Consider the following 27,717-nt stretch of genomic DNA (forward strand, 5'->3'; position numbering starts at 1 on the left):
TCATCTATTTTGTGAAGTGCACCAGTCCCTCCTGCAGCAAGAACCCCCACAACATGATGCTGCCACCTCCGTGCTTCACGTTTGAGATGGTGTTCTTCGGCTTGCAAGCCTCCCCCCTTTTCCTCCAAACAAAACAATGGTCATTATGGCCAAACAGTTCTATTTTTGTTTCATCAGACCAGAGGACATTTCTCCAAAAAGTATGATCTTTGTCCCCATGTGCAGTTGCAAACTGTAGTCTGGCTTTTTTATGGCGGTTTTGGAGCAGTGGCTTTTTCCTTGCTGAGCGGCCTTTCAGGTTATGTCGAAATAGGACTCGTTTTACTGTGGATATAGATACTTTTGTACCRGTTTCCTCCAGCATCTTCACAAGGTCCTTTGCTGTTGTTCTGAGATTGAGTTGCACTTTTCACATCTCTAGGAGACAGAACGCGTCTCCTTCCTGAGCGGTATGACGGCTGCGTGGTCCCATGGTGTTTATACTGGCGTACTATTGTTTATACAGATGAACGTTGTACCTTCAGACATTTGGAAATTGCTCCCAAGGATGAACCAGACTTGTGGAGGTCTACAATCTTTTTTTCTGAGGTCTTGGCTGATTTCTTTAGATTTTTCCATGATTTCAAGCAAAGAGGAACTGAGTTTGAAGGTAGGCCTTGAAATACATCCACAGGTACACCTCCAATTGACTCAAATCATGTCAATTAGCCTATCAGAAGCTTATAAAGCCATTACATAATTTTCTGGAATTTTCCAAGCTGTTAAAGGCACAGTCAACATAGTGTGTGTAAACTTCTGGCCTACTGGAATTGTGATACAGTGAAATAATCTGTCTGTGAACAGTTGTTCATGCACAAAGTAGATGTCCTAACCGACTTGCCAAAACTATAGTTTGTTAACAAGAAATTTGTGGAGTGGTTGAAAAACAAGTTTTAATTGCTCTAATCTAAGTGTATGTAAACTTCTGAATTCAACTGTACATTGCAAAACAATGTTTCACTAAATTATTCGGTGATGTGAATATTTTATCTAAAAATATAAACTTTTTAACGTTTCACTATTTTTATTTAATTCACTGAGGAGGATGGTCCTCCCCTTTCTCCTCTGAGGAGCCTCCACTATATAGATTGCTGCTGCCTGCTAATTTCATAAATCACATGGCGAGGATGTTTGCTATTAAGCTATCAATGTGCATAACATCTAACAAACGGGGCAAGGGTAGGGAAAAGATATGAAACACTAATGCGTATTCTGACTAAGAGACAGCAAACATGGCAACCCACTGCAAATTGAGGACACATACTCATCCCTCCACACACTGCCCCTAATCTGCAGCTTTTTTGCAGTGAGAATGTGCAGGGAGGTATTTTGCCAACATCTACTTAGGCATATTAAAATATATACAGTATATATTTAGATCATGACTGTCATCCGATCCGATATGACTATCAACTGTCAATTTACGGAAACGTTACGAGTACGATTATGACCATGTCGGCACACGCCTAGCACATACCATCCCTACGTTTTTCTACCCATGTCTCACGCCGACTCCACTGTGTCTTAATGTAACCATGATTGTGTTCTGACCTCAGTGCAGCTCAGTGTAAACAAGCTTAACGGTAAGGTCAGTATCTTCTGGCAGTGTTTGTCTGGACAATATTTTTCAGAAGTAGCCTATTGAAAATATCAGCATAGCCATTTGATGGTCTCTCTATTCAAATAACCGAATGCAAACACTGGTTATGCAGATCGTTGCCAGGGGGAAATGACAGAGGGGGATTCAAACAGGGAGAAATGGCAGCTAACCTTGCTAAGGGAAGTGTACGGTACTGGTAGACATTTCACAATGTAAGTGTATCAAACAATTAAATTAGTAGGTGGCTACATTGTAGCCAAGTTGTTTGAGCGCGTGTAGTGCACGGTTAGAAAGTTTACATTGTATCACCATCCAGAGTGTATAGTTTCTGCAAGACCCGATGGCAAGCATTCCCCCTTTTTTATGTGGCTATTGGTGGGCAATGATGGTGGCTGTGGCTCTAGAAACACTGCTACTGCTACACTGCTCGAGTTGCTACAATACTACACTGCTGTACTGAATAAAACAGAACCAAGGAGTTCATATGACTTTTGGATTCACACACTGGACAATCCTGTGTTCATAAGGGTTGGTATACCACGTCATTTTTATTCTATGTGGACATCAAAATACAGTGTCCTACTACCAGAATAGATGTTGATCTCCAGACTAAATAATATTGAAGCCCTTTTAAAAATTATGTGATAGTGATGATGTCTATTGCAAGCACAATATGTCTAAGAATAACTCATGCCTGGTGTTGTGTTTTGTTGCAGACAGTACTGATCGGTAAGGTCTATCGTGAATCATCAACACACAAGGAAGCATGTCACCATCATATCTGCCAAGGAGGAGGAAGGCTTCACAGCCAAAACAAAGAAGTGGTGTTCCACTACCAGATAACTAACTGTCACTAAACTGTCACAATAACTAGATGTTTGACAAATTGTCAGTTTACTGAGCAAACTTTAGAGTGTAATGCTGAATTACATCATGTCCAAATCTGTCTCTGGCCAGTTGCAATTGCAAATGTCTTGAATCATAATTATTATTGCTTGTGGAGTCTCCATTTATGTATTCCATGCATATTGGTCCATGCATGATGTTCCTTATTGCAGTTTTCAAAATAAAACCTTGTAAGGGCCTGTAGGACACTGGATCTCTGATGTACAGTTCTGTACTTGAACGTTATAGAATGCTGACCCCCATGCCCAGGCGACCCAAAAGATGAGAAGAACATATGGCAGAAAAAGGTCAATGGGCCTAGTGAGTTTATTTTATTTGAATTGCCCATTTCAGTAATAAAAATTACCTGTGCACTCCTCTCAGATCTACAAGTCCAAATTGGATAGGCGATAGGAGTCCCTTTAGGATTGGGAAATAGTCTCTGCTTGACAACACTTACATTAACACTTAGTTTACTCTTTATTTAACTCTTGTTTTGTGTGCCCATTGCCTGATTATGAAGGTCAACAACCATCTCTTTCCATCTTTGAGTTCTTTGCCTTTCCCCATGATGATGGATGACAAATTGATTTTACACGCCTGTTAGGTCATTTCTACACCCCAGGGCAAAAGAAGCCATGAAAATCCACAATACAGTTTAATATTAATGCAGATATAATTTTGTTAGATTTTATTTACACAGTGTACAAATATTAGGAACACCTTCCTAATATTGAGTTGTACCCCCTTTTGCTCTCAGAACAGCCTCAATTCATCGGGACATGGACTAAACAATGTGTCGAAAGCGTTCCACAGGGATCATGGCTGGCCCATGTTAACTCCAACGCTTCTCACAGTTGTGTCAAGTTGGCTGGATGTCCTTTGGGTGGTGGAGCATTCTTGACACACATAGGAAACTGTTGAGTGTGAAAATCCATCAGCATTGCAGTTTTTGACACTCAAACCGGTGCGCCTGGCACCTACTACCATACCCCGTTCAAAGGCATTCACCCTCTGAATGGCACACTTACACAATCCATGTCTCAATTGTCTCAAGGCTTAAAAATCCTTCTTCAACTTGTCTCCTCCCCTTCATCTACACTGATTGAAGTAGATTTAACAGGTGACATCAGTAAGGGATCATACCTTTTACCTGGATTCACCTGGTCAGTCTGTCATGGAAAGAGCAGGTGTTCCTAATGTTTTAATCACTCAGTGTATTATAATCTTTAGGGGTACCAACAATTTTGACACCTATCTTTGAGAGAAATACATTGCAAAATATACTTGCAAAACAAAATCTCTTTCTCTTAGCAATTGTATTAGTATAAAATACAATAATTGTCCCAAAAAAGTTTGAGCAGACAATATAGCTCAGTATGTGTTATTTATTTCATACAGTCTTTTTTGCGCATCTTTATCAAGGGTGCCAATAATTTTGGAAGTGACTTTATTTAAAGACATTATGTACTATTGAAAATTACCTGTGTGTTCCAGCGTGGTTCTGTCGGAAAAATAAACAAATACAAATGAAGTATTTGTTACATAACAACCTGTGACTGTTTTTGTATTTCTAATTCTACGCCAAACTCCAACATTACTCTTTTACTCCTTTTGAATTCATGGAACAATTCAATGAATGAGGGATGAGTTTTTGGATGTTTAAAGGATTTCTAACCGTAACGAAAATAACAGTGTAACTTTTGACATTTCCCTCAACACAGAATCAATAACAACAGGTGCAAAGTTGGTTTGATCACAACAGCGTAATGTTTTATGTTTAAGTTGCGATGTATTTGAAAAAGTAAACATGACATACCTTGTAGTGGTAGCTGTTAATTATAGTACCTCTATGGTGGTAGTCAGATGACGTTTGTTTCATTAGTCTACAGCAGGTATTCCCAAACTGGGGTATGCGCAATGCCATCGGGGGTACGCCAAATAAAAATGTGATTCGCATAAAATATTATTTTTTTTTTTTTTTGTGCACATTTTCAAACAGTCCATTTAGATTTTCCAACGGGGCTATACATTTTGGTGAGGTTCTTTTCTCACCTGAATAGCCTCGTTTCACTACCAAAAATAAAATTAAACCGTCTACTGTTCAGCGAAATAACAACACATTGTCAAATACAGGTAGCCTAGTCAAATAATGAACATCCAATCACATTAACCGTTACTCTCTAGCGGGAAATCTTCACTCTTGCGCAGACATTTAGAAACAAAACATAACAATTTGAAAAATAAGCCACACAAGTTTTTTGAGCGAGAATTAAGATGACTTTCGAGTAGTAGGACACTTATATAAGCAACAGATACCATTAATAAGAAGGGGCTAGAAGCGTCTTATATGGTGAGCTACCGAGTGGCTAGGACAGGCAAGCCCCATACTATTGTGGAGGTTTTCATTCTTCCTGCTGCCGCAGATATGGCTGGGACAACGCTGGGGGAAAAGGCCCAAAAAACTATACAGACAATGCCTTCATCAAACAACACTGTTTCACGATGCATCAGTGACATGGCAGGAGATGTTTTGAAACAATTACTACTTCGCATACAAGCCAGTGAAGTCTATGCGTTACAGCTGGATGAGTCAACAGACGTGGTGGGCATGGCACAGCTCCTGGTATATGTCCGTTACGTTTATGGGGAGTCAATTAAGGAAGACATCCTCATCTGCAAACCACTGGAAACCAGGACAACATGAGAGGATATTTTTAAAGTCCTGGACAGCTTTGTGACATCAAATGGACTTTGGTGGTCACTTGGGTACACTGCAGCATCCACCGAGAGGCTCTTGCTGCCAAGGGAATGCCTGACACCTTGCAATTATGTTTTGGACACTACAGTGAAAATGGTTTACTTTGTTAAAGCAAGGCCCCTGAACTCTTGTGTATTTTCTGCATTATGCAATGATATGGGCAGCGACCATGTAACACTTTTACAACATACAGAAGTGCACTGGTTATCAAGGGGCAAATTATTGACAGGTTTTTTTAATTGAGAGACGAGCTTAAAGTTTTCTTTACTGACCAAATATTTCAAAGAAAAGGAAAGTAGACAATGAATGTAGGGTGTTCCAGCAAGAGTGGACATTGAAATATTTATTTATTGATGTATCAGGGAAAGCTGTGTGCTTAGTGTGCAAAGAGAGCATCGCTGTCTTGAAAGACTACAACTTGTCCCAACACTTCCAGACGAAGCATTCAGAGAAATATAGGAATATGTCTTCTGAGCAGAGGGCAAGTGCATCGAAAGAGTTGCTTTCTCAGTTGCAAAAGCAGCAAGGACTTTTCACAAAACTGCATTCAGCAAACAACAAAATTGCGAGAGCTAGCTATGTACTGTCCCACAAAATTGCTAAACACAGTAAGCCATTTGCTGAGGGCGAATTCATTAAAGAATGTGTAATTGACTCTGACAAGGTAAAGGATTTCACCTATTTCTCCTTGGCCCTGGATGAAAGCAGTGATGCACGTGACACAGCGCAGTTGTTGATATTCTTACGAGGCATAACCCCAGACTTTGAAATTACAGAGGAGCTTGCTTCAGTGCAGCCAATGAAGAGCACAACCACAGGGAAAGATTTATTGGAAGAGGTTAATAAGTGTGTGTGGCAAAGCTGGGACTGAGTTTTGAAAAGTTATCCAGTGTGACGACTGATGGGTGCCCAAACTTGACAGGAAAAAACATTGGCCTTTTGAAAAGGATACAAGATCAAGTAGCTGAGCTGAACCCAGATCAGAAAATTATTTTCCTGCATTGCATTATTCATCAGGAAGTGCTCTGTAAATGTGTTCTGAAAATAAGCCATGTTGTGGATACAGTCACTAAAGTGGTAAACTTCATAAGAGCAAAGTCTTTAAACCACAGGTAGTTTGTCTCACTGTTGGAAGAGACAGAATCGAGTCATGCAGATCTCCCTACCACACAAACGTGAGGTGGCTGAGTTTGGGGAAGGTGCTTACAAGGGTGTGGGACCTGAATTCGGAGATTGCTGATTTTTTGCAAATAAAAGGAAAATATGTGAATTTCCCTCAACTGCAAGATAAAGAATGGTTGGCTGATTTTGCATTCACAGTGGACATCATCATGGCCCTCATGAATGAACTGAATTCCACACTACAAGGGAAGAGCCTTTTTGCACATTAGAGGTACAGCCTTGTTAAAGCCTTCAAGGGAAAATTACTCCTCCTGACCTGCCAAGTAGAAGCCAACAATCTCACCCACCTTCTGACACTACTAGTCTGTTCCCTATCAGATGACCAGCAGGAGAAGTATATATCGCTGCTGCGTGCTTTGAACAGTGGGTTTTCTCATAATTTTGAGGATTTCAAAGTGTTGGAAAATGACATGCTGTTGGTTTCCTCTCCTTTCACCTTCAATATTGATAACGCTCCCAAGGACCTGCAACTTGAGCTTACCGATCTTCAGTCTGATGCAATTATTGGAGAACTATTCAAAACAATGCCACTGACGAGGTTCTATGCATCTCTCGATGAACAAAACTTTCCAAAGATTAGGAGTTATGCTCAGAAGATGTTTGTACTGTTTGGGTCAACCTATGTGTGTGAACAGACATTTTCAGTGACGAATATAACAAGTCAAGGCACAGATCATCTCTTACTGACTCTCACCTCTCAGCAATCAAATCAAATGTATTTTATTTATATATAGCCCTTCTTACATCAGCTGATATCTCAAAGTGCTGTACAGAAACCCAGCCTAAAACCCCAAACAGCAAGCAATGCAGGTGTAGAAGCACGGTGGCTAGGAAAAACTCCCTGGAAAGGCCAAAACCTAGGAAGAAACCTAGAGAGGAACCAGGCTATGAGGGGTGGCCAGTCCTCTTCTGGCTGTGCCGGGTGGAGATTATAACAGAACATGGCCAAGATGTTCAAATGTTCATAAATGACCAGCATGGTCAAATAGTAGTAATCACAGTAGTTGTCGAGGGTGCAYCAAGTCAGCACCTCAGGAGTAAATGTCAGTTGGCTTTTCATAGCCGATCATTAAGAGTATCTCTACCGCTCCTGCGGTCTCTAGAGAGTTGAAAACAGCAGGTCTGGGACAGGTAGCACGTCCGGTGAACAGGTCAGGGTTCCATAGCCACAGGCAGAACAGTTGAAACTGGAGCAGCAGCACGGCCAGGTGGACTGGGGACAGCAAGGAGTCATCATGCCAGGTAGTCCTGAGGCATGGTCCTAGGGCTCAGGTCCTCCGAGAGAGAGAAATAAAGAGAGAAAGAGAGAATTAGAGAGAGCATACTTAAATTCACACAGGACACCGGATAAGACAGGAGAAGTACTCCAGATATAACAAACTGACTCTAGCCCCCCGACACATAAACTACTGCAGCATAAATACTGGAGGCTGAGACAGGAGGGGTCAGGAGACACTGTGGCCCCATCTGATGACTACACTGCGCATAGCGACGTCAGAAACTATACATGACTTCACTGCTCTAGTCAATGCCCATCAGAGACTTCACTCCTCACACTGATTGAGTAGTTTAAATGTAATGTTGAGCTCTCTCTCTTTCTTGTGTTTTTGTGCATACCTGTTAACAAGAGTTCTGTCTGTGGGGCTGATTGCAAAGTGTACTTTTCCCTCTGTGTAGTTTATTGCATGTTTAATAATGAAAATACCTACCAAAAGGAGAACATGGATGTGGTTAATTTCTGTGTTAAAAAGTAAAATAAGTAGCATATCTGGAGGTGACTTACAGTAGATATATCTGTCAACACAATCATACACATTATGTATAATCCTGTAATATGATTCTGGCCCACGATGGCAAAAATATATTCTAATGTGGCCCTTCAAGGAAAATAATTACTGAGAACTGGAATAATGTAGCCAAGATATTTATTGTGTTGAAATAAGCACTGTTGTTGTTCTATTGTGGAAATGTAATAACTTATGAAAACATTGTGGTACATTGTTGGCTATGCATAGTTTTATTACCAAAACAATAACATAAAATCAAGAAAATTACTTTTGGATACAGAAAGCCCACATTTTAACAAAGATTATGAACTGGGTGGTTCGTGCCCTGAATGCTGATTGGCTGACAGCTGTGGTATATTAGACCATATACAACTGGTATGACAAAACATTAATTTTTACTACTCTAATTACGTTGGTAACCAGTTTATAATAACTATAAGGCACCTCTGGGCTTTGTGATATATGGCCAATATACCATGGCTAAGAGCTGTGTCCAGGAACTCCACATTGCGTCGTGCGTAAGAACACCCCTTAGCTGTGGTATATTGGCCATATACAGTACCACATCCCCTCGTGCCTTGTTGCTTAATTAGTCCACTTACTAAAAGGTGCTTAGTCAACGTTTTAAAAGGCCTAACAGAAATTTAAATCTTATTCATATTACAGTCAAATGGACAATATTGAGTAGAAACCATCGTGAAGTGGTTTGGAATATCACCACTAGAGTTCCTAATAACTGAAACAGAGTTTGAGTGAGGAGTAGGGACTACATGGGGTTACTGCTGCTGGGTCTTACCAAATATCTAAAGCTGAGTTCATAACCAAATGGGGAAGGTGGTTTTTACCCCTCGTCTGTCATCCATGAGCTCCGACTTCTCCCACATGCTGACTTATGACGTCACCTACTAAGGAAATTACCTCGATAACAGCATTTTCAGCACTTAAATCCAACAACAAAACACTATTTATTAAAAACAATCTAATAACATGTTTTTTTAACACTATAATTTGGTTACAAGCATGATAGCTGCAAAGCCAAGGGAAGTAGTTTGGGGGTGTAGTTTGGGGGCAGTGCATTACCTTTGTGAAGAAAAAAAATGTTCTCCTAAATATATATCTTTTTTATTCTGATTTTTCAGGGGGTACTGCCTACTTCCCACAGCTATGGATAGCTGTAGTTTTAGTTTATGGTTGACGCAGCTTGTTGGCCATTAGCCTAACTGCGTTTCTCAACGAGTGCATCCAACTGGTATTTACAACTTCACAACTGGTAAATACCACCTTCCCACTTGGTTAACAACGCAGCATCACTCCTACCCCAACACAGGTTCATGTTCTTAAAGTGTAATGACGGCTATTTGTGCTTCATCAATGACTCACACTCATTCAGCAACTGAAATTCAATGACTTTAATATTTAAAAGGAGGGCAGTCAAAGCAGAATCATCCTCATTGTTTTCTTGCTAGAAACAATAGAAAATATACAATCAGAGTAGGCCTAGAATATTACATGAGCATCATGCCATCTTAAACTAATACCAGAGATAGAACAATGAGACAGATATTTCACCAGATGTATAAATGTGAAGCATCCGCTTAGCGTTTCCACTCACTACCAAATATAAACTCAGGTGAGCTTGAGATGTTTCTTCAACTTGATTGGAGTTCACCTGTGGTAAATTGAATTGATTGGACATGATTTGGAAAGGCACACACCTGTCTCTATAAGGTCCCATAGTTGACAGCCCATGTCAGAGCAAAAAACAAGCCATGAGGTTGAAGAAATTGTCCGTAGAGCTCAGAGACAGGATTGTGTCAATGCACAGATCTGGGGAAGGGTACGAAAAAATGTCTGCAGCATTGAAGGTCCCCAAGAACACAGTGGCCTCCATCATTCTTAAATGGAATAAGTTTGGTATCACCAAGGCTATTCCTAGAGCTGGCTGCCTGGCCAAACTGAGTAATTGTGGGAGATGAGCCTTGGTCAGGGAGGTGACTAAGAACCTGATGATCTCCAGAGTTCCTCTGTGGAGATGGGAGAACCTTCCAGAAGCACAACCATCTTCGCAGCACTCCACCAATCAGGTCTTTATGGTAGAGGGGCCAGACAGAAGCCACTCTTCAATAAAAGGCCTTTGACAGCCCGCTTGGAGTTTGCCAAAAGGCACCTAAAGACTCTCAGACCATGAGAAACAGATTCTCTGGTCTGATGAAACCAAGATTGAACTCTTTGGCCTGAATGCTAAGCGACATGTCTTTGTCCCTGAATGTCCTTGAGTGGCCGAGCCAAAGTCCGGACTTGAACCCAATCGAATATCTCTGGAGCGACCTGAAAACAGCTGTGCAGCAACACTCCCCATCCAACCTGACAGAGCTTGAGAGGATCTGCAGAGAAAAATGGGAGAAACTCCCCAAATACAGGTGTGCCAAACTTGTAGCGTCATACCCAAGAAGACTCACGGCTGTAATCGTTGCCAAACGTGCTTCAACAAAGTACTGAGTAAAGGGTCTGAATACTTATGTAAATGTGATATGTAKGTTTTTTTTATTTAACCTGTTGTTGCTTTGTCATTATGGGGTATTGTGTGTAGATTGATGTGAAAAATTATTTAATCCAATTTAGAATAAGGCTGTAACGTAACAAAATCTGGAAAAAGTCAAGGGGTCTGAAAACTGTCTGAATGCACCGTATATAAGCAACTGTAAATATTGTAATGTTGTAGAATTTTGTTTAAATTAATGATGGACTTACAACGCCTGACTGCCCTGGTGCAACCAAGGATCCAGGAACACACCATCTGGAAATTAAAACAATCGGAAAACGACACATTGGCTTCAGAACCTTCAGAATAGTATGGAGGTTGTACTGTATATTTACTAAACTACTAGCTACACGTAGACCTCTGAATAGGACTTTGGCCAACAATACAAAAGCTGAAGAAATCATGAAAATAAAGATAAGCCCTGCTTGTAAAGAATATCCCAACATGAAAGTTGCTTGAGAGGGTATAATACAGTGTTTTGCTGATGTATTTTGTCATTTGCAATGTTTTTCCATACCCTGAGCAGACCCATACAGACAGATCCAGATTCAGTCTGTAAAAAAAAAATTCTAACATTATCTTTAGCTCTCATAGTACATAATTAGCAGAGTGAAATTCAAAATGTTGGTGATGAATTAATACCTCAGGATGTATATTAAGCTTCTTCAGAATCTCTTTGACTGCTGCTTCATTGCGATGACACTCCAATAGTCCCTGGCTCTCATGGAAGAGACAGTCCACTGTGAGTATTACGTCACCTCTGGTAACTAGTCTGCTGCTGTCAGGTACAGTGTAGTCTGGGTTGAAGGTGTGATGCAGTACTACCAGAATGACAGGTTTACCAGCTGTCAAAAGGAAAACAAAATATACTTCACCTCATTACCATTTTATTTTGTTTTCCTATTTTCCCATTAATTTTGGATGGATTGATCATGCCCTGACTAGATTACCAGGAATGTGCAGCAGTGCTGCGGATCTGCTACCCCGGGCCTAATATTTCAAGAGTTGATTTGGGTTGAGCCGGCCCGGGTTTATGGTTTGCGCAACATTGTAACCTATATGTTTGAGACCAACGCGTGGCTGTGGCTGTGTGCGAAGCGAGCCAGTATCTCTCACATAACTATAATGAGATTCCCTTTCTACGATCTATCTCCCTCTCTGCTCTGATAGACATGAACCTACAACTCTCATCTCTCCAGCGTTGCACTTTATAATTTCTTTCCTTATAGAACAATAGCCGCGCGAAGGGTTCTGAAGGAACTGCAGCACCCCTGATGAATTGAAATATATTTGACAAAGTTATAGAATTACTGCTGTCTAATCAGAAATAAATGAAATCATTCAGAATAGCTTACTACACCATGAGAAGACCTATAATTTAGCCACGGAGGATCAATAGCTTTTTTTTTTTTTTAAATAGTCTGCTTGTGGATTGTAGCCCAATAACAAGGAATAGCCTACAGTCGGGAACTCGCGGCAAATCTGTCAGTGAAAAAAACAGCATGCAGATAAAACAGGCCTTTAGCAATATTTAAAATACAATTGAGGGAAAACACAGGTTGTAAAGCAATCGTTCCTGCTGAAAAGAGAAGACTTATCCGTCTACTGTAGGAGAACAAAATATTTGATCAACTTCAAAATATTGTTTTACAAAAGAGAGATAGGCTTTTGGAATGAATGCATCGGCCATCTCCAGCAAGTAAGCTGTGCATCATTAGGTGAGTAAGGATTTTTAGGACTATAATTCCATCCTCATATTGTAGCCTATATTATGAGTCTCCACACACATAAACCTAGGCTATTGATGGATTCAAGACAAGGTCATTTTTATTGGTCTCAGATTATCAGTTTGTCAGTGTCAAAGTAGCCTGCCATTTCTATAATTTGTGCGGTATTAAAAAATATTCTGCCAAAATTTCCAGTCATGTAAAATGAAGTAGAATTGCATGAAATGCATTTATAAAAGGCCACATTTTTCCCGGATGCAAGGCTACTAAAATGGTCTCTATGTGTGCAACTTCTGTAAGTGCCTCTGTTCTACTGCTCTATGCCACTACGCAAATGTGATGACATGCATGCAATGCTTTGTTATAAAGGTTGTTTTCTTTCGGTACCTCAGAACTCCCCAGGTCCCCCTACTCTCGCGCTCACTGATGTTCTATCTATATCAACTCTGGTATGGAGATAGAACAGATAGAAGAGACAGTAATATAGGACACTTTGAGGGTTGGCTACCTGGAATCTGCTGCAGTGATGCCAAAATATCAGTACCAGCATGAGAGACAATGGGTCAGAAAGCCATGATGACATCACTCTGCTCTGGTGACATCACTTCAGTGAAGCCTCCTCCAAGTTGTCTCATAAACTGGATATGAGAACCCATAGTCTTGCCAGTGGTGATGGTGTAGTACTTCATCAACCTTGGCACCTCTGTTTTATAATGGATAAAAAGAGAAAAGTCAAGTATAGACCCTAAAACTAAAAGTAGCAATGTTTTGGTTTAGATCAATGCCCAGAAAGCTATAAGCCCAACCTAAAACATGGCCTTCAACATTACTTAAACATTATTTAAAACAGTGATAGGCATGTGTACTATTAAAATAATTACCTTTGGGATCTGTAAGGGGAGTGAACAGGGAAAAAAATATGTGTTAGTCATGTAACAGACAATAAAATACATATATTATCTTACTGTTTCATACAACATCAGTGTTGCAACAGTGTAGCTGTTTCACTTTCATTCTGACTATGACTGACCCCTCTGAGATAAGCTACACAGAGTCTCCCACCCATCTATCTAATATATACAACAATCCCTAATATATACAAGACAATCCATTTTACACAATATAAAGCACAGTAGGCACCAGAAGTCTGTCTGCACCAGTCTCACCTATAAGGTCGTCAATAGTTACCAAAGCCAGAAAGTCATAAACCCCGCCTATTTCTATAATTTATCTTCTTAAAATMTTATTTTAAACCTAACCATAACTTTAAACCTAACCTTGACCACACTGCTAACCTTATGCCTAACCCTAACCTTAAATTAAGACCAAAAAACTCATTTTAGTTTTCATAATTGTTTTGCCTACATCCAGCTGCTATGTCTGCATCAGGTAGAATACTACTAGGAGGCGGAGCCATCGTAAGGTAATATGAAGACATAACTGATCTGGATTCTGTTTTGCGTTCTGCTCAACAAAACCTGTTCGTACTGGATGGCTGTAAGTAACCGCCCCTTTTACAGTCGTAGTGAATGAGATGGGAATCTCATTTGTTGTCTTTACTAAGAGGGCGTTTCGGGAATGAAGTAATCCCAAAGAGGGTATGCAATATGGACAATTGATACTATAGGGTTTGTCGTAGCATTATTTTTAATTAGATATCCTCTTAAAAATTTCAGCATAACCATTTGATGGTCTTTCTATTCAAATAACCGAATCCAACGAGTGGTTAGGCGGATCGTTGTCGGGGGAAATGACAGAGGGGGACTAAAACAGGAAGGAATGGCAGCTAACCTTGCTAAGGAGTGTGCGGTACGGGTAGACGTTTCACAATGTAACGTTTAAATGTATCAAACAATTAAATTATAGCCAAGTTGTTTGAGCGCGTGTAGTGCACGGTTAGAAAGTTTACATTATATCAGCATCCAGAGTGTAGATTTGCTGCAACGTCACTGCAAAACAAGCGTTCCCCTTTTTTGTGTGGCTATTCGTGGAAAATGATGGTGGCTGTGGCTTTAGTAACACTGCTCGAGTAAGGTACACTGCTGCACTGAACAAAACAGAACCAATGAGTTCATATTAGGCCTACCTTTGTATTCACACGCGGGCTAATCCTGTGTTCATATAAGGTTTGGTATGCCACGTGATTCTTCTTAATGTGGACATCAAATTACTAACAGAATACATGTTCCCCAGACGAAATAATATTAAAGCCCTTTTATCAATTATGTGATAGTGATGATGTCTATTGATGGACTATGTCATAGAAGAATTCAGGCCTGGTGTTGTGTTATGTGTTGCAGTACTGATCGGTCAGGTCAACTGCAATCATGGATCATCATCAACTTCATCATCACACACAAGGAAGCATGTCACCATCATATGTGCCAAGGAAGAGGAAGGCTTCACAGCCTAAACAAAAAAGTGGTGTTCCACTACCAGGTAAATGTCACTAAACTGTCACTAGATGATTGACAACTTGTCAGTTTACTGAGCAAACGTTAGAGTATTGATAAATTACATTATGTCCACATGTATCTCTGGCCAGTTGCAAATGTCTTGAATCATCATCATTATTATTTGCATGTTTGGTCTCCATTTCTGTATTCCATGCAGAATGTCTTGGAAATGCTCCTTCATTAGTGTTTTGTAAGGAAAGAGATGAACTAATGAAAATGTGACCATAATCCAACAGCTATCCAGAAGATGCCAGATATGAGTGTGATGAGCATGATTGTTGTTCCACCTAAGGTAAGAATATATACACAGTAACAGTCTTTTCTTTCAGTTCTACTTGGCCATTATGAGAGTTCTTACAAGTATGGGTGCACTTTTCCAGTACTCAACATGAAAACTAAAATAACCATCATGAGGATCTAGAAATGATTTAGCATTAAGCACTTCTACATCAACATATGATGGTCCTTAGTGCAGTGTTCACAATAAACCTTCTAAGGTCCTGTAGGACACTGGATCTCTTCTTTACAGTTCTGTACTTGAATATTATAGAATGATGACCCCCATGCCCAGGCGACCCAAAAGATGAAAAGATCATATGGCAGAAAAAGGTCAATGGGCCCACTGTGAGTTTCCTTTATTTTAATTGCCCATTGCTGTATGTTTTCCTTCCCATCACTGACTCCTACCTGTCCAATATTCTCAGATCTCCACAAGTTCAAAGTGTATAGGTGATAGAGGCATTTGATCTGGGAAATAGTCTGTGCTTGTGCACTATTTTCTCTGTGCAAAAGCTGACCAGAGTAGTTGTTGTCATGTGAGTTTGGTGCTGTGTGTCACTGTCTAGGTATGAGGATCTGCAGAATGTCTCTCTGGGTTCTGGTGTGGAGGATTCAACCAGCGAGACGTCCTGCTGCTCCGTGGTGTCTTCCAGCCTGGCTGTAGCCAACGGTGAGCTGCCTCCTCCTCCACCACCCTCTGCCASACTGCCTCACAGGCTGGTGGCTAAGGACTGCTGGCCCAACCAGGCCCCAGACACAAGCAGGGCCCAGGGCCGGGGTCAAGAACCACACCTGCCCTCCGATTTTGCGATTAAGAAAATGCGGAGAGTGGAGATGGACAACAACAGCACACCTTCTGTTACAAATTTCCCTCAAGAAGTGAGACAGTCAGGTAGTTATGTTGCAACCATCACTTTCTTGTCCTCTGACCCTTTCTCTTATAAACAGGTATTCAAGTTTTAGTTCATGTTGAATGTTTCCTTTGATGCAGTTCCAGTTCCTGTTGGAGGTGGGCATGTTCATAGCCATGTCCATAGCGGTCACTCAGTGGGAGTTGGGCATAGCAATGTCTACAGCAGTCACTCGGTTGGAGGTGGACATGCCCATAGCCATGTCGACAGCGGTCACTCGGTTGGAGGTGGACATGCCCATAGCCATGTCGACAGCGGTCAATTGGTTGGAGGTGGACATGCCCATAGCCATGTCGACAGCGGTCACTTGGTAGGAGGTAGACATGCCCATAGCCATGTCGACAGCGGTCACTTGGTAGGAGGTGGACATGCCCATAGCCATGTCGACAGTGGTCACTTGGTAGGAGGTAGACATGCCCATAGCCATGTCGACAGTGGTCACTTGGTAGGAGGTGGACATGCCCATAGCCATTTTGACAGCAGTCACTTGGTAGGAGGTGGACATGCCCATAGCCATGTCCAAAGCGGTCACTTGCTTGGAGGTGGGCATGTCCAGTGCAATCATTCTATTGGATGTGGACATCTCCAGAGTAGTTACCCTATTGGAGGTGAACTTGTCCAGAGCAGTTACTCTGTTGTAGGTGAACATGTTCATAGAAGTCACTCTGTTGGAGGTGTAACTATCCAGAACAGTCACCCAGCAGAGCCTACCGAGGAAGAGAAATCTAAAGTCTTCACCTTCACAACCAAGAAGGAACCCCCAGTCTACCCCCCAGGTGAGAGGACAAAGGATTAGCAAATCAAATATCACCATAGATTCAATCCCTGGCAACACTTTACATTAGTTCATCCTATACCTGTGTAATAACAATGTAATTACTTTAGTAACCATGTTGTATTAACAATGTTACGTAATACTTTGGTAATTGCATTGTAATGGTAGGTATTGTTCCTTATTCCACTTGTACAATAACAAAAACACTCCACTTCCTGTGTGGAACAGGAAGTCAAGAAGAGAGGTGGCAGCTGATGATCCTGGGCAAAGGGCGAGTCACGTGCCCCAAGTGTAAAAGTGTGAGCAGGAAGACTGTGGATGGACTGAAGAAACATATGGAGAGCTGCCGATTGGTGTGTGTCTGTGCCGTACTCACAATAACAGCCTCCCATGTTGCACTTGGTTCAACTGAATCTCAAAAAATACTAATGTGTTCCATGTAGCATCCCTTCACGTGTCAGCAATGCGGGAAACAACTGAAGTCTTCCACGGGAATGAAGTACCACATCATGGCAGACCACAATAACCTGGTAAGGCCATTCTCCCATCTGATGCTGGTTTTGGTGTGTTTCATGTTGACATTGGTGTTAACTGTCTTGTTTTTCCAGCCCTCACCAGATGACATAAATGGCCTGGATGACCAGTCCATGAAGGAAAAATTGAGGAAGGTGCTGAAAAGGATGGGCAAATTAAAATGCTCGAAAGAGGTATGATTCCTTGATGGCGTCTGTAACTGAAATTCCAGTACAGATGTCACATTAACCATTGTTGGTTGTCTCCCAAAGCAGTCTGAGCAGCCTCTCACATTAACAATGTTCTGACATACAGTACCAGTCAAAGGTTTGGACACACCTACTCATTCAAGGTTTTTTCTTTGTCTTTACTATTTTCTACATTGTAGAATAATAGTGAAGACATCAAAACTATGTAATAACACATATGGAATCATTTTGTAACCCAAAAAATATATTTTCTATTTTCTAATATATTTTCTATTTTAGATTCATCAAAGTAGCCACCCTTTGCCTCGATGACAGCTTTGCACTCTCTTGGCATTCTCTCAACCAGCTTCACCTGGAATGCTTTTCCAACAATCTTGAAGGAGTTCCCACATATGCTGAGCACTTGTTGGCTACTTTTCCTTCACTCTACGGTCCAACTCATCCCGAACCATCTCAATTTGGTTGAGGTCGGGTGATTGTGGAGGCCAGGTCATCTGATGCAGCACTCCATCACTCTCCTTATTGGTCAAATAGCCATTACACAGCCTGGAGGTGTGTTTGGTCATTGCCCTGTTGAAAAACAAATGATAGTCCCACTAAGCGCAAACCAGATGGGATGGCCTATCGCTGCAGAAGGCTGTGGTAGCCATGCTGGTTAAGTGTGCCTTGAATTCTAAATAAATCACAGATAGTGTCATCAGCAAAGCACCATCACACCTCCTCCGCCATGCTTCACGGTGGGAACCACACATGCTGAGATCATCCGTTCACCTACTCTGCGTCTCACAAAGACACGCCGGTTTCAACCAAAAAGTGAAAGTGTGGCTACTTTGAAGAATCTAATATACAAAATATATTTTCATTTCTTTAACACTTTTTTGGTTGCCACATGATTCCATATGTGTTATTTCATAGTTTTGATGTCTTCACTTTTATTCTACAAAGTAGAAAATAGTAAAAAATAAAGAAGAACCCTGGAATGAGTAGGTGTGTCCAAACTTTTGACTGGTGCTGTAGGTCTGGGATTTCATAGTCTACATCGTTGGTACATGGGAACTATAGATGTGTTTCACTCTAAAGGACTGTGTTACATTACAGGGCTGCACTGGTAGTTTCACCAGCATCATGGGTTACCTGTACCACATGAAGAAATGTGGGAAAGAGGAGTCTGAGCTGGAGAAGCTGCTTCTCAACTGCCAACACTGTGGCAAGGTCTACAAGTCCAAGGCAGGCCTGGAGTACCACCTCAAGTCGGAGCACGCACCAGTGAGTTCGCTATATTGCACTGCCTTTACAGCAGGGATCTTCAACAAGGTTCAGGGGTGGGGGGGAAACAAAATGACAAATAATTTATAGACCGCAAATTGACCACAATAATCAGAAACAGATATAATATTTGAAGAAAACAAACATTTTATACCTTGCTTACATTTGTATATGATCACATCTCTCTATTTTGCGTGGGAATACTTGGGAACAGATTTCCAAAATTATAATCAATTGGAGCTGATTTCCTTGTGTTTTTACTGTGTTTTTATGTACAACAATCCAGAACTTGGTGGGGTCAAATAAAACCACCCGTGCGCCAAATTCGTCCTGGGAGCTACCCGTTGGGGAATCCTGTTTTACACTATACACTTGTCCACTAACTAATAAGACAGTCTTTCAAGGTTACAATTCACTGGGTGACATTCCATCGCACAACATGCCATTGTGCTCACAATCAGTAGCAGTTACATTCTGGCAACTTCAATGTCACAAATATTTCTCTGTATATCCACCCACTCAATTTCCCAGAGCACCCCATTCCTTGGTCTCTTTTTCTATAGCTAATTTCTCCTCCTCTAAATTATTTGATCTTCTCTTGAATGGGCGATGATAGACAGCTGTCTCCCTCTCCCCCACAGGTGCCTCAGAATGCAGAGGAGGAGGAGGTGAAGGCCCAGAGAGAGCCCAACCTTGAGAGGACACCCAGCGGCCGGGTCAAACGCATGTCAGCCCAGGTGGCCTTTTTCCACCTACAGGAGATTGCTAACGACGAGCTGGCCAAGGAGTGGCCCAAGAGGAAGGTCATCGGAGACCTTGTCCCAGACGATAACAAGGTGAGGACACTTCAACACTAAGATGGTCCTACATCTGTGCTCATGTACTGTATCTATTCCTGTGTATACATTGACCTCCAGATTAACCATTATTTTTCTGTTGGGTTCCACAGCTGAGATATGCCCGCCCAGGGCTGCCTGCCTTCAGTCAGGAGGTCCTTCGGAAGTGGAAAAACGAAGTGAAGCTGCAAAAAAAAGTGCAGTGCCCAAACGTGGTACGACCCATCGTTTTTAAAATGATCTTTTATCCCATGTTGCGTATAGTTGAGATGTTGCTCACTGTACTATACTTGTTATAATGTGACTAGGAAACTTTCTGGTTTCCCTCAGGGCTGCGGCTCGGTCTACACCAGTGTGTCTGGACTGAAGGCTCACCTTGGGCTCTGCGGAAGGGTATGGAATAGATTTACTCTCACTGCTCTGCTGTCTTTCACTTCCAAGTACTGCAACGTATCCAGAAGACAGGGAAAGTTATTTCAGCTGAAACTGAGTCAATTCTTCAGCATAGAAATCTGATGTATGCACAGGAATTGAATCCATTATTAAGCATCTAATTCAACCGAATCTTTTTTCTCATTATGCAGGGGGACTTTGAAGCAGGGAAATACAAATGCCTGATCTGTAAGAAAGAGTTCAACTCAGAGAGTGGGGTGAAGTACCACATCAACTCTGTCCACTCCCAGGTCAGAAATGTATTTGTTTTAGACTTTTAACCACCATGATGACCTACTGTATTATATTAATGTATACTGTTTTGCCATATGAATAAAGTACTGCAAAAATTCATGTTATAGTGCTTTTTGGTGGCATACTATACTAATTTCCTTTGTCCTGTGTTTTCTTAGGACTGGTTTGTGGTGACCTCAAAATCCAAGAACTTTGATAAGGTCCTGAAGACCAAGCCCAAGGTGCACAGCACTGTGAATGACCCCACTGACCAGCTCCAGCAGCAGACCCTCCATGTCTTCACCCCCATCCTAGAGCCCTGGCAGGACATGCAGATGGGACCCCCACCAGCGGTGCCCGAGCCGGCCCTGCAGGTCAACCCTGAGGCAGCAGAGGGGAAGAGGAGGGGGAAGGGGAGAGGGAAGGAGAAGGACTGCTATGACTTCACTGGCAGTGACCATTCCAGCAGTAGCAGCAGTGGCAGCTCCAGCAGCGGATCAGAGACAGAGGAGCCTGAGGGCCAGAAACACAACGTTGACCAATGGGCACTGCAGAGACCCAGTATCATCGAGACCCACCCTGAAGCTGCCAAGCGACCCAGGAGCAACCTCTAGTTCGGTTTGATCACCTGACTTCAGATCAGTGGTCCGTTCAGGAGGGTGCAACGTTACAGAACGTTCAGATAGAAATGCATTCTGCATTGGTCCTGGGATGTGTAGTCTGTGTTTCAACTGTAACTATGAGATCATCTTAGCCAACTTTTAATGTGTCTTATTATTTTAATAAGATTTATAACTTTTTTGTTTTCTGACATGTTTACTTAGACTTTTTTAAACTCCTATTATCGGTAGTTCCTCGATACAGATTGTGCCTAGTGTATGGATTTATTATTTCATACAACTCCTTATTATAACTTAACTGTTATCAGACCTCTTCTTTACAATGCATATTTAACCGTAGCATGTGGTGTTAATGTAGTCTGCATTTTATATCATGTATTGTGATATGTTAACGCAGGATGAATTTGAAATACGGTGGTTGTCGGGTTATAGTTGTCCGTGATGTGTTACCGCTGCATTGTTTGTGGATGTACAGTCCAGATGGAAATGGGTGCATTTGTCATTTTATTTACTCCCTTTGTGCCCCTCTGCTGTATGATTGTATTTTGTTTATTCTTCTCCTGTTGAGATTTGCAGTGCGCTTCTGTTTAAGGTTTTGAATAGATTAATCTGTTTTACTTTTGAATAATGAAGCTGCCCTTAATTTTTTTGATGATTCCTAACAAATTGATTGTTAACAATTGGGTTTCCCTATTTGATGGCTTAGAAAATTTTACAAAGACGGCCAATGTCTTTCAGATCAAAGATTCTGCTTGCGTCCGTGATTCCTGTAACAGAAACAGGCATAGTGCATGCACTTTTATATTGACTGAAATGAACTGCTCAATCTAATCATAGGCATATTCCCATAACCCAACCTTGTGAAAGTTGACAAGCGTGCCATCATTTGTTTTGTCTGGCATTAGACACTGCTTCTTGAGATGAGTTGTGTTTAATGAACCAACTGTTGTTAGTCAAATGAAAGGGAACACACTTCAATTCACCATTTGTGTACATTTGTATTAATGGAGAAACTATTGTTTCAAGATTAGAAAACTGCATTATACCTTTTTTTAGAAGTACTGTATTGTGCTGCTATTTTTAACTACCAGCAGTGTTAGCTATATAAACAGGCGAAAATAAAAAATATTAACATAATTCTACAAATTTTCCGTTCTCATTTTGCCATTGTCTTACACAGTAAACAAACCGTATTCTACTAACAACTGCAGGTGTTAAATTAAAGATAAGTGATGCGCCGTCTGAACAAGCTCTGGTTCTATTCACTTCAGTACTTTGGGTGCCACCTGTGGCAGAAATGTGTGTCACAGCCATGCAGCGAGGCAATATATTACTGAACAAAAATGTGAGGTGTTGGTTTCATGAGCTGACATAAAAGATCCCAGAAATGTTCCATGTGCACAATTTTGTTTACATCCCTGTTAGTGAGCATTTCTCCTTTGCCAAGATAATCCATCCACCAGACAGGTGTGACATATCAAGAAGCTGGTTAAACTGCATGATCATTACACAGGTGCAGCTTGTGCTAAAAGGCCACTAAAATGTGCTGTTTTGTCACACAACACAATGCCACAGATGTCTCAAGATTTGAGGCAGTGTGCAATTGGCATGCTGACTGCAGGAATGTCAAACAGAGCTGTTTCCAGATAATTTCATGTTAATTTCTCTACCACCAACATCATTTTAGAGAATTTGGCAGTACATCCAACTGGTCTCACACCCGCAGACCATGTGTAACCACACCAGCCCAGGATCTCCACACTTCTGTCTGTAATAAAGCCCTTTTATGGGGATATCTAATTCTSATTGGCTGGGCCTGGCTCCGCAGTGGGTGGGCTTATATCCTGCCCAATCATGTGAAATCAATAGATAAGGGCCTAATCAAAGTTGCTGTCGGCAGCAAATGGGACTTGAAAGAAGGCGTAATCGGTAACTATAATTTGTAAATTATGTGACTGTGGCTCTGTATTCAATCCATCGTAATTTAACCATATTTGTCACGAGCGTGCGGAATCGAACCGGGAGTTAGCTGATAGGCGCGAGTCAACTTGGGAATGATAACACTGGACACTTCCTACAAAAACCTGCTGTAGCAAGTGTGTAAGTATAAACATTTTTGTTATGCCATGGATAAGAGCGTCTGCTAAATGACTTAAATGTAAATGTAATAAAAACCCAGTTCGCTAGGTTTGTTAGCTATAAGTCTAAATGTTTCAGTTTTTACGACTGATAACGTTACTCGATTTATCGATTGTGAATCAATCAGGCGATGCAAATCAGTCAGTGCCCCTTGCTTCCACATGGAGGTATGCTAGCTAACTACATACATTTGCCCTCAGGTCACCTGCCAAAGATGAGTGATGTGAACTAGCCAATAGCCATAGTTAGTAAGCAACCCAGCAAGCAATGAGGAATCGGCCCAGAAGCGGCCCTCTTCCAGGGGGCCGGAACTGATTGAATCGGGCCGGAATCGGGCGTTGGACTCGGCCTGGAATCAAAATGAATGACTGCCCAGAATCGGCCCCAGAATTATGCATACAAATTATACCCATCCACCAACAACAACAAAATTATGTCAGAGGAAACACCGTACAACTGGTGACCGTGTCAGCGTGCATGCGCCTGGCCCGCCACAGGAGTCACTACAGCGCGATGGGACAAGGACATCCCGGCCGGCCAAACCATCCCCTAACTTGGACGGCGCTGGGCCAATTGTGCGTCGACTCATGGGTCTCCCAGGCGCAGCCGGCACGAGTATCGAACTAGCATACTGTATGTAGCAACATGTAGTGTCTTAGACTGCTGCACCACTCGGGAGGCTCCATCCACAAAGTTTTTAATGCTTATCAATGCACAAAGTATCAAAATACTAAAATACAACTTAAACAAGACTCTTAAAGAATTTAATTTAAATGTTTATTGTATTTTTTGATCACAGAAACAATGAGAAAATATGGAAAAATTGAAATAACGAAGTGTTAACTATATAAAGCAGCTCATGTAATCATTTGCCAGAGAGTAGCCCCAATCAGCCTGAGATCCAAGTAATACTTTTGGGCCAGATAACTCTCACGGGAATCGGTCCGAGCCCCAAGTAATAGATTTGGGCCAGATAACTCACACCGGAATCGGCCGAGCTCAATCCCCGCATCCTAGCCATAAGTAATACTGCCTAATGCCACATGACATCGGCCAGGTCTGACTCTCAGCCGAGTGCCCCGACTCTCACCCGGAATCGGCCCAGATCCACTGTGCTAGTTGGGAAGCTTATTATCCAATCTGCATTGCACAGTCATGTTGTGAAATGTACAAATGATCTATCCACTGTCCGACTCACACACACACACACACACACACACACACACACACACACACACACACACACACACACACACACACACACACACACACACACACACTCTCTCTCAAGTATGCAGTAGGGCTGTATGCCTGTGACAGAGAGTTGCACAGGTTGTTGAGGCTGCCTCTCACCAAGAAGAGTTGCTCAGTGACGTTGTCTAGGCTTTCTGTGATAAAGATGAGATGCTCCGTAAGGTTGTCTAGGCAGTTAATGGCAACCATTGCCCAGAAGTTGAGCAAACAGGGTAGCGACTCCGAGGCCATGGGTGTACCCAACCAAATCAAACATTGTCTTCAGATTTAAAACATCATGCTACATTGACCCATTGTTTTATGCCTCTGTTCTGTTTCAGTGCATTGCAGTACCTTCACACCCAGAACAAGGAGGTTTACAACCATCCTAACAATGCTACTCAGAATGACTGGGAGTCTAGCACAGGCCCCAGCCCCAGCTCAACCCAGCCCCAGAAACAGACTAGAGGCAAGGGCAAGAACAGAAAGGCTCCTGAATTTTAACAGTGACTGTCACGTGATGACTATAGAGAGCCTTTTAGTCTCTATTTTGGTTAGGTCGGGATGTGACTAGGGTGGGTGATCTAGTGTGTTTATATCTATGTTGGCCTGGTATGGTTCCCAATCAGAGGCAGCTGTTTATCATTGTCTCTGATTGGGGATCATATTTAGGCAGCCATTTTTCCACTGGCTTTTGTGGGATCTTGTTTTCGTGTTGATGCCTGTGAGCGCTACAGAACGTCACATTTCGTTACGCTTTATTTTTTTGTGAGTTTCATTTAATTAACATGTGGAACTCTACGTACGCTGCGCCTTGGTCCGTTAATTCATTAGATGATTGTGACAGTGACAACACCGCAAAGGATAAGGACTTTGTTCCAGAAAATAAAGACGGAGGAGGAAAGTGAGGATGAAGATACTCAAGACGACTTAGACTTGGAGCTGAGGCACGCCAACGAAAGACCTTAGATTCAACGCATTTCCTGAGGTCTTGTGAGTACAGTTTTTTTAGCAGTAGATTGTGATACATAGACTTGCAGACAAACAGAGAGATATTGGGAAGGGGTTTTGCCATCTAGATCAAATCAAATCACATTTTATTGGTCACATACACATGGTTAGCAGATGTTATTGCTAGTGTAGTGAAATGCTTCTGCTTCTAGTTCCGACAGTGCAGCAATATCTAACAAGTAATATCTAACAATTCCACAACAGATACCTAAGGATGGAGAGCAATCCACACAATTTTRTTGTGCTAACTAGTAGCAGTTATAAAAAATTGTTTTCAAACCTCCCCTGATTCAGAATATACAATTTTCATTGTCATGGCATGCTTGGTTCAATGGCTATTGACGAGATATCTGAATATCCAGTATAAAACTAACTTTACACACAAATCTAAGTAAAGGAAAATAATAAGAATATATAAAATATGGATGAGCAATGACAAAGCGTCATAGGCTAAGATGCAATACTGTATATTATGCAGTATATACATATGAGATGAGTAATGCAAGATATGTAAACATTATTCAAGTGGCATTATTAAAGTGGCCAATGATTTGAAGTCTGTATGTAGGTAGCAGGCTCTCTGTGCTAGTGATGGCTGTTTAACAGTCTGATGGCCTTGAGATGGATGTTTTTGCGTCTCTTGGTCCCAGCTTGGATGCACCTGTACTGACCTCGCCTTATGGCTGTTAATGTGGTGAACAGGCAGTGGCTCGGGTGATTGTTGCCCTTGATGATCTTTTTGGCCTTCCTGTGACATCGGGTGCTGTAGGTGTCCTGGAGGGCAGGTAGTTTACCCCCGGTGATGTGTTGTGCAGACCGCACCACCCTCTGGAGAGCCCTACGGTTGTGGGCGGTGCAGTTGCCGTACCAGGCGGTGATACAGCCCGACAGGATGCTCTCAATAGTGCATCTGTAAAAGTTTGACAGTTGTAAGTGACAAGCCACATTTCTTCAGCCTCCAGTTTGTCCGTGATGTGTACGCTGAGGAACTTAAAACTTTCCACCTTCTCCACTCCACTGCTATCCCGTCGATGTGGATAGGAGGGTGCTCCCTCTGCTGTTTCCTGGAGTCCACAATCATCTCCTTTTTGTTTTGTTGAGTGAGAGGTTATTTTCCTGACACCACACTCCGAGAGCCCTCAGCTCCTCCCTGTAGGCTGTCTCATTGTTGGTAATCAAGCCTACTACTGTTGTGTCGTCTGCAAACTTGATGATTGAGTTGGAGGCGTGCTTGGCCACGCAGTCATGGATGAACAGGGAGTACAGGAGAGGGCTGAGCACACACCCTTGTGGGGCCCCAGTGTTGAGGATCAGCAAAGTGGAGATGTTGTTTCCTACCTTCACCACTGGGGGCGGCCCATCAGGAAGTCCAGGACCCAATTGCACAGGGTGGGTTTGAAACCCAGGGCCTCAAGCTTAATGATGAGCTTGGAGGGTACTATGGTGTTGAATGCTGAGCTATAGTCAATGAACAGCATTCTTACATAGGTATTCCTCTTGTCCAGATGGGATAGGGCAGTGTGCAGTGTGATGGCGATTGCATCGTCTGTGGACCTATTGGAGCGGTAAGTAAATTTAAGTGGGTCTAGGGTGTGTCGTGTCTTGGACTATAATTAATGTGAAGACTGTTATATTATCAAATCAATTCTCTATGTAATTATTAAATTACATTACATTAAACAAATCATGTAAACATTAATTAATTAACTAGGAAGTCAGGGCACCACGGGAAAATGTTGTTTAAAGTTACTATTTCCTGAATTTAACTCTATTCAGATAGTTTCATATCTTATCGATTACAGTCACTTATTCATGTATAATTACCTCATCCATCATTTACTGAATGTCACAAACTTTTGGATATCTGCACGAACCCTAGCATAAATGATGAATCAGTGATATACCAATTGGATTAATTATTTATTTATTAACTAACTAAATAATCACACAGAACTACATATACGCACACAGGATAGGTTATACATTGGTTACTAACATGATACAATGAAAAGTCCCTAGTGGACTAAACCGATATGACGGCTTGTTACACCAAATGAAAAGGGAGGGGCAGGTAAGAAAGAGCGGGAGAAAAGACAAAGGACTCCACTATCGTACACACAGCTAATTACTATGCTCATGGAAATGCTAATACTTTGCACATGAACAGCTGCTCATTCGAAAATAATTACAATTTACATATTTACTTGTGTCTGTCTTTGCTGTCTCTCTGTTGAAAACACTCGATCCATCCGGGGAGTAATTCGACAGGAAGTCAAAGTC

The 27,717-nt window shown here is 41.8% G+C and overlaps 1 protein-coding gene, 1 long non-coding RNA gene and 1 pseudogene across 5 annotated transcripts; 2 read left to right on the forward strand and 1 right to left on the reverse strand.

Annotated features, from left to right (window-relative positions):
• Nucleotides 1-6,200: 6,200 nt before the first annotated feature.
• LOC139023200 (general transcription factor II-I repeat domain-containing protein 2A-like) lies at nucleotides 6,201-6,942 on the forward strand (annotated as a pseudogene).
• Nucleotides 6,943-11,261: 4,319 nt separating this feature from the next.
• Nucleotides 11,262-26,264, reverse strand: LOC139023208 (uncharacterized). Its single transcript, XR_011474347.1, has 3 exons — nucleotides 26,109-26,264; nucleotides 11,439-11,641; nucleotides 11,262-11,349 (listed from the first exon to the last, which is right to left on the reverse strand). It is a non-coding gene; the product is annotated as an uncharacterized lncRNA (long non-coding RNA).
• LOC111954337 (uncharacterized) lies at nucleotides 14,031-22,184 on the forward strand. Of its 4 annotated transcripts, none has more exons than XM_023973987.3 (15): nucleotides 14,031-14,121; nucleotides 14,824-14,962; nucleotides 15,216-15,271; nucleotides 15,530-15,603; nucleotides 15,825-16,150; nucleotides 16,250-16,945; nucleotides 17,173-17,297; nucleotides 17,388-17,474; nucleotides 17,553-17,651; nucleotides 18,765-18,932; nucleotides 19,574-19,768; nucleotides 19,882-19,983; nucleotides 20,099-20,161; nucleotides 20,353-20,451; nucleotides 20,614-22,184. In XM_023973987.3, exons 2-15 carry the CDS (start codon nucleotides 14,851-14,853, stop codon nucleotides 21,046-21,048), a joined length of 2,637 nt encoding a protein of 878 aa, XP_023829755.1. In that variant the 5' UTR covers nucleotides 14,031-14,121; nucleotides 14,824-14,850; the 3' UTR covers nucleotides 21,049-22,184. The 4 variants fall into 4 exon arrangements, with proteins under 4 accessions (XP_023829755.1, XP_023829752.1, XP_023829753.1 ...); XM_023973984.2 differs by lacking the exon at nucleotides 14,031-14,121 and adding an exon at nucleotides 14,128-14,557; XM_023973985.2 differs by lacking the exon at nucleotides 14,031-14,121 and adding an exon at nucleotides 14,128-14,552.
• Nucleotides 26,265-27,717: the final 1,453 nt, after the last annotated feature.

This window comes from Salvelinus sp. IW2-2015, linkage group LG28 (assembly GCF_002910315.2).
Source record: "Salvelinus sp. IW2-2015 linkage group LG28, ASM291031v2, whole genome shotgun sequence".
NCBI lineage: Eukaryota > Metazoa > Chordata > Actinopteri > Salmoniformes > Salmonidae > Salvelinus > Salvelinus sp. IW2-2015.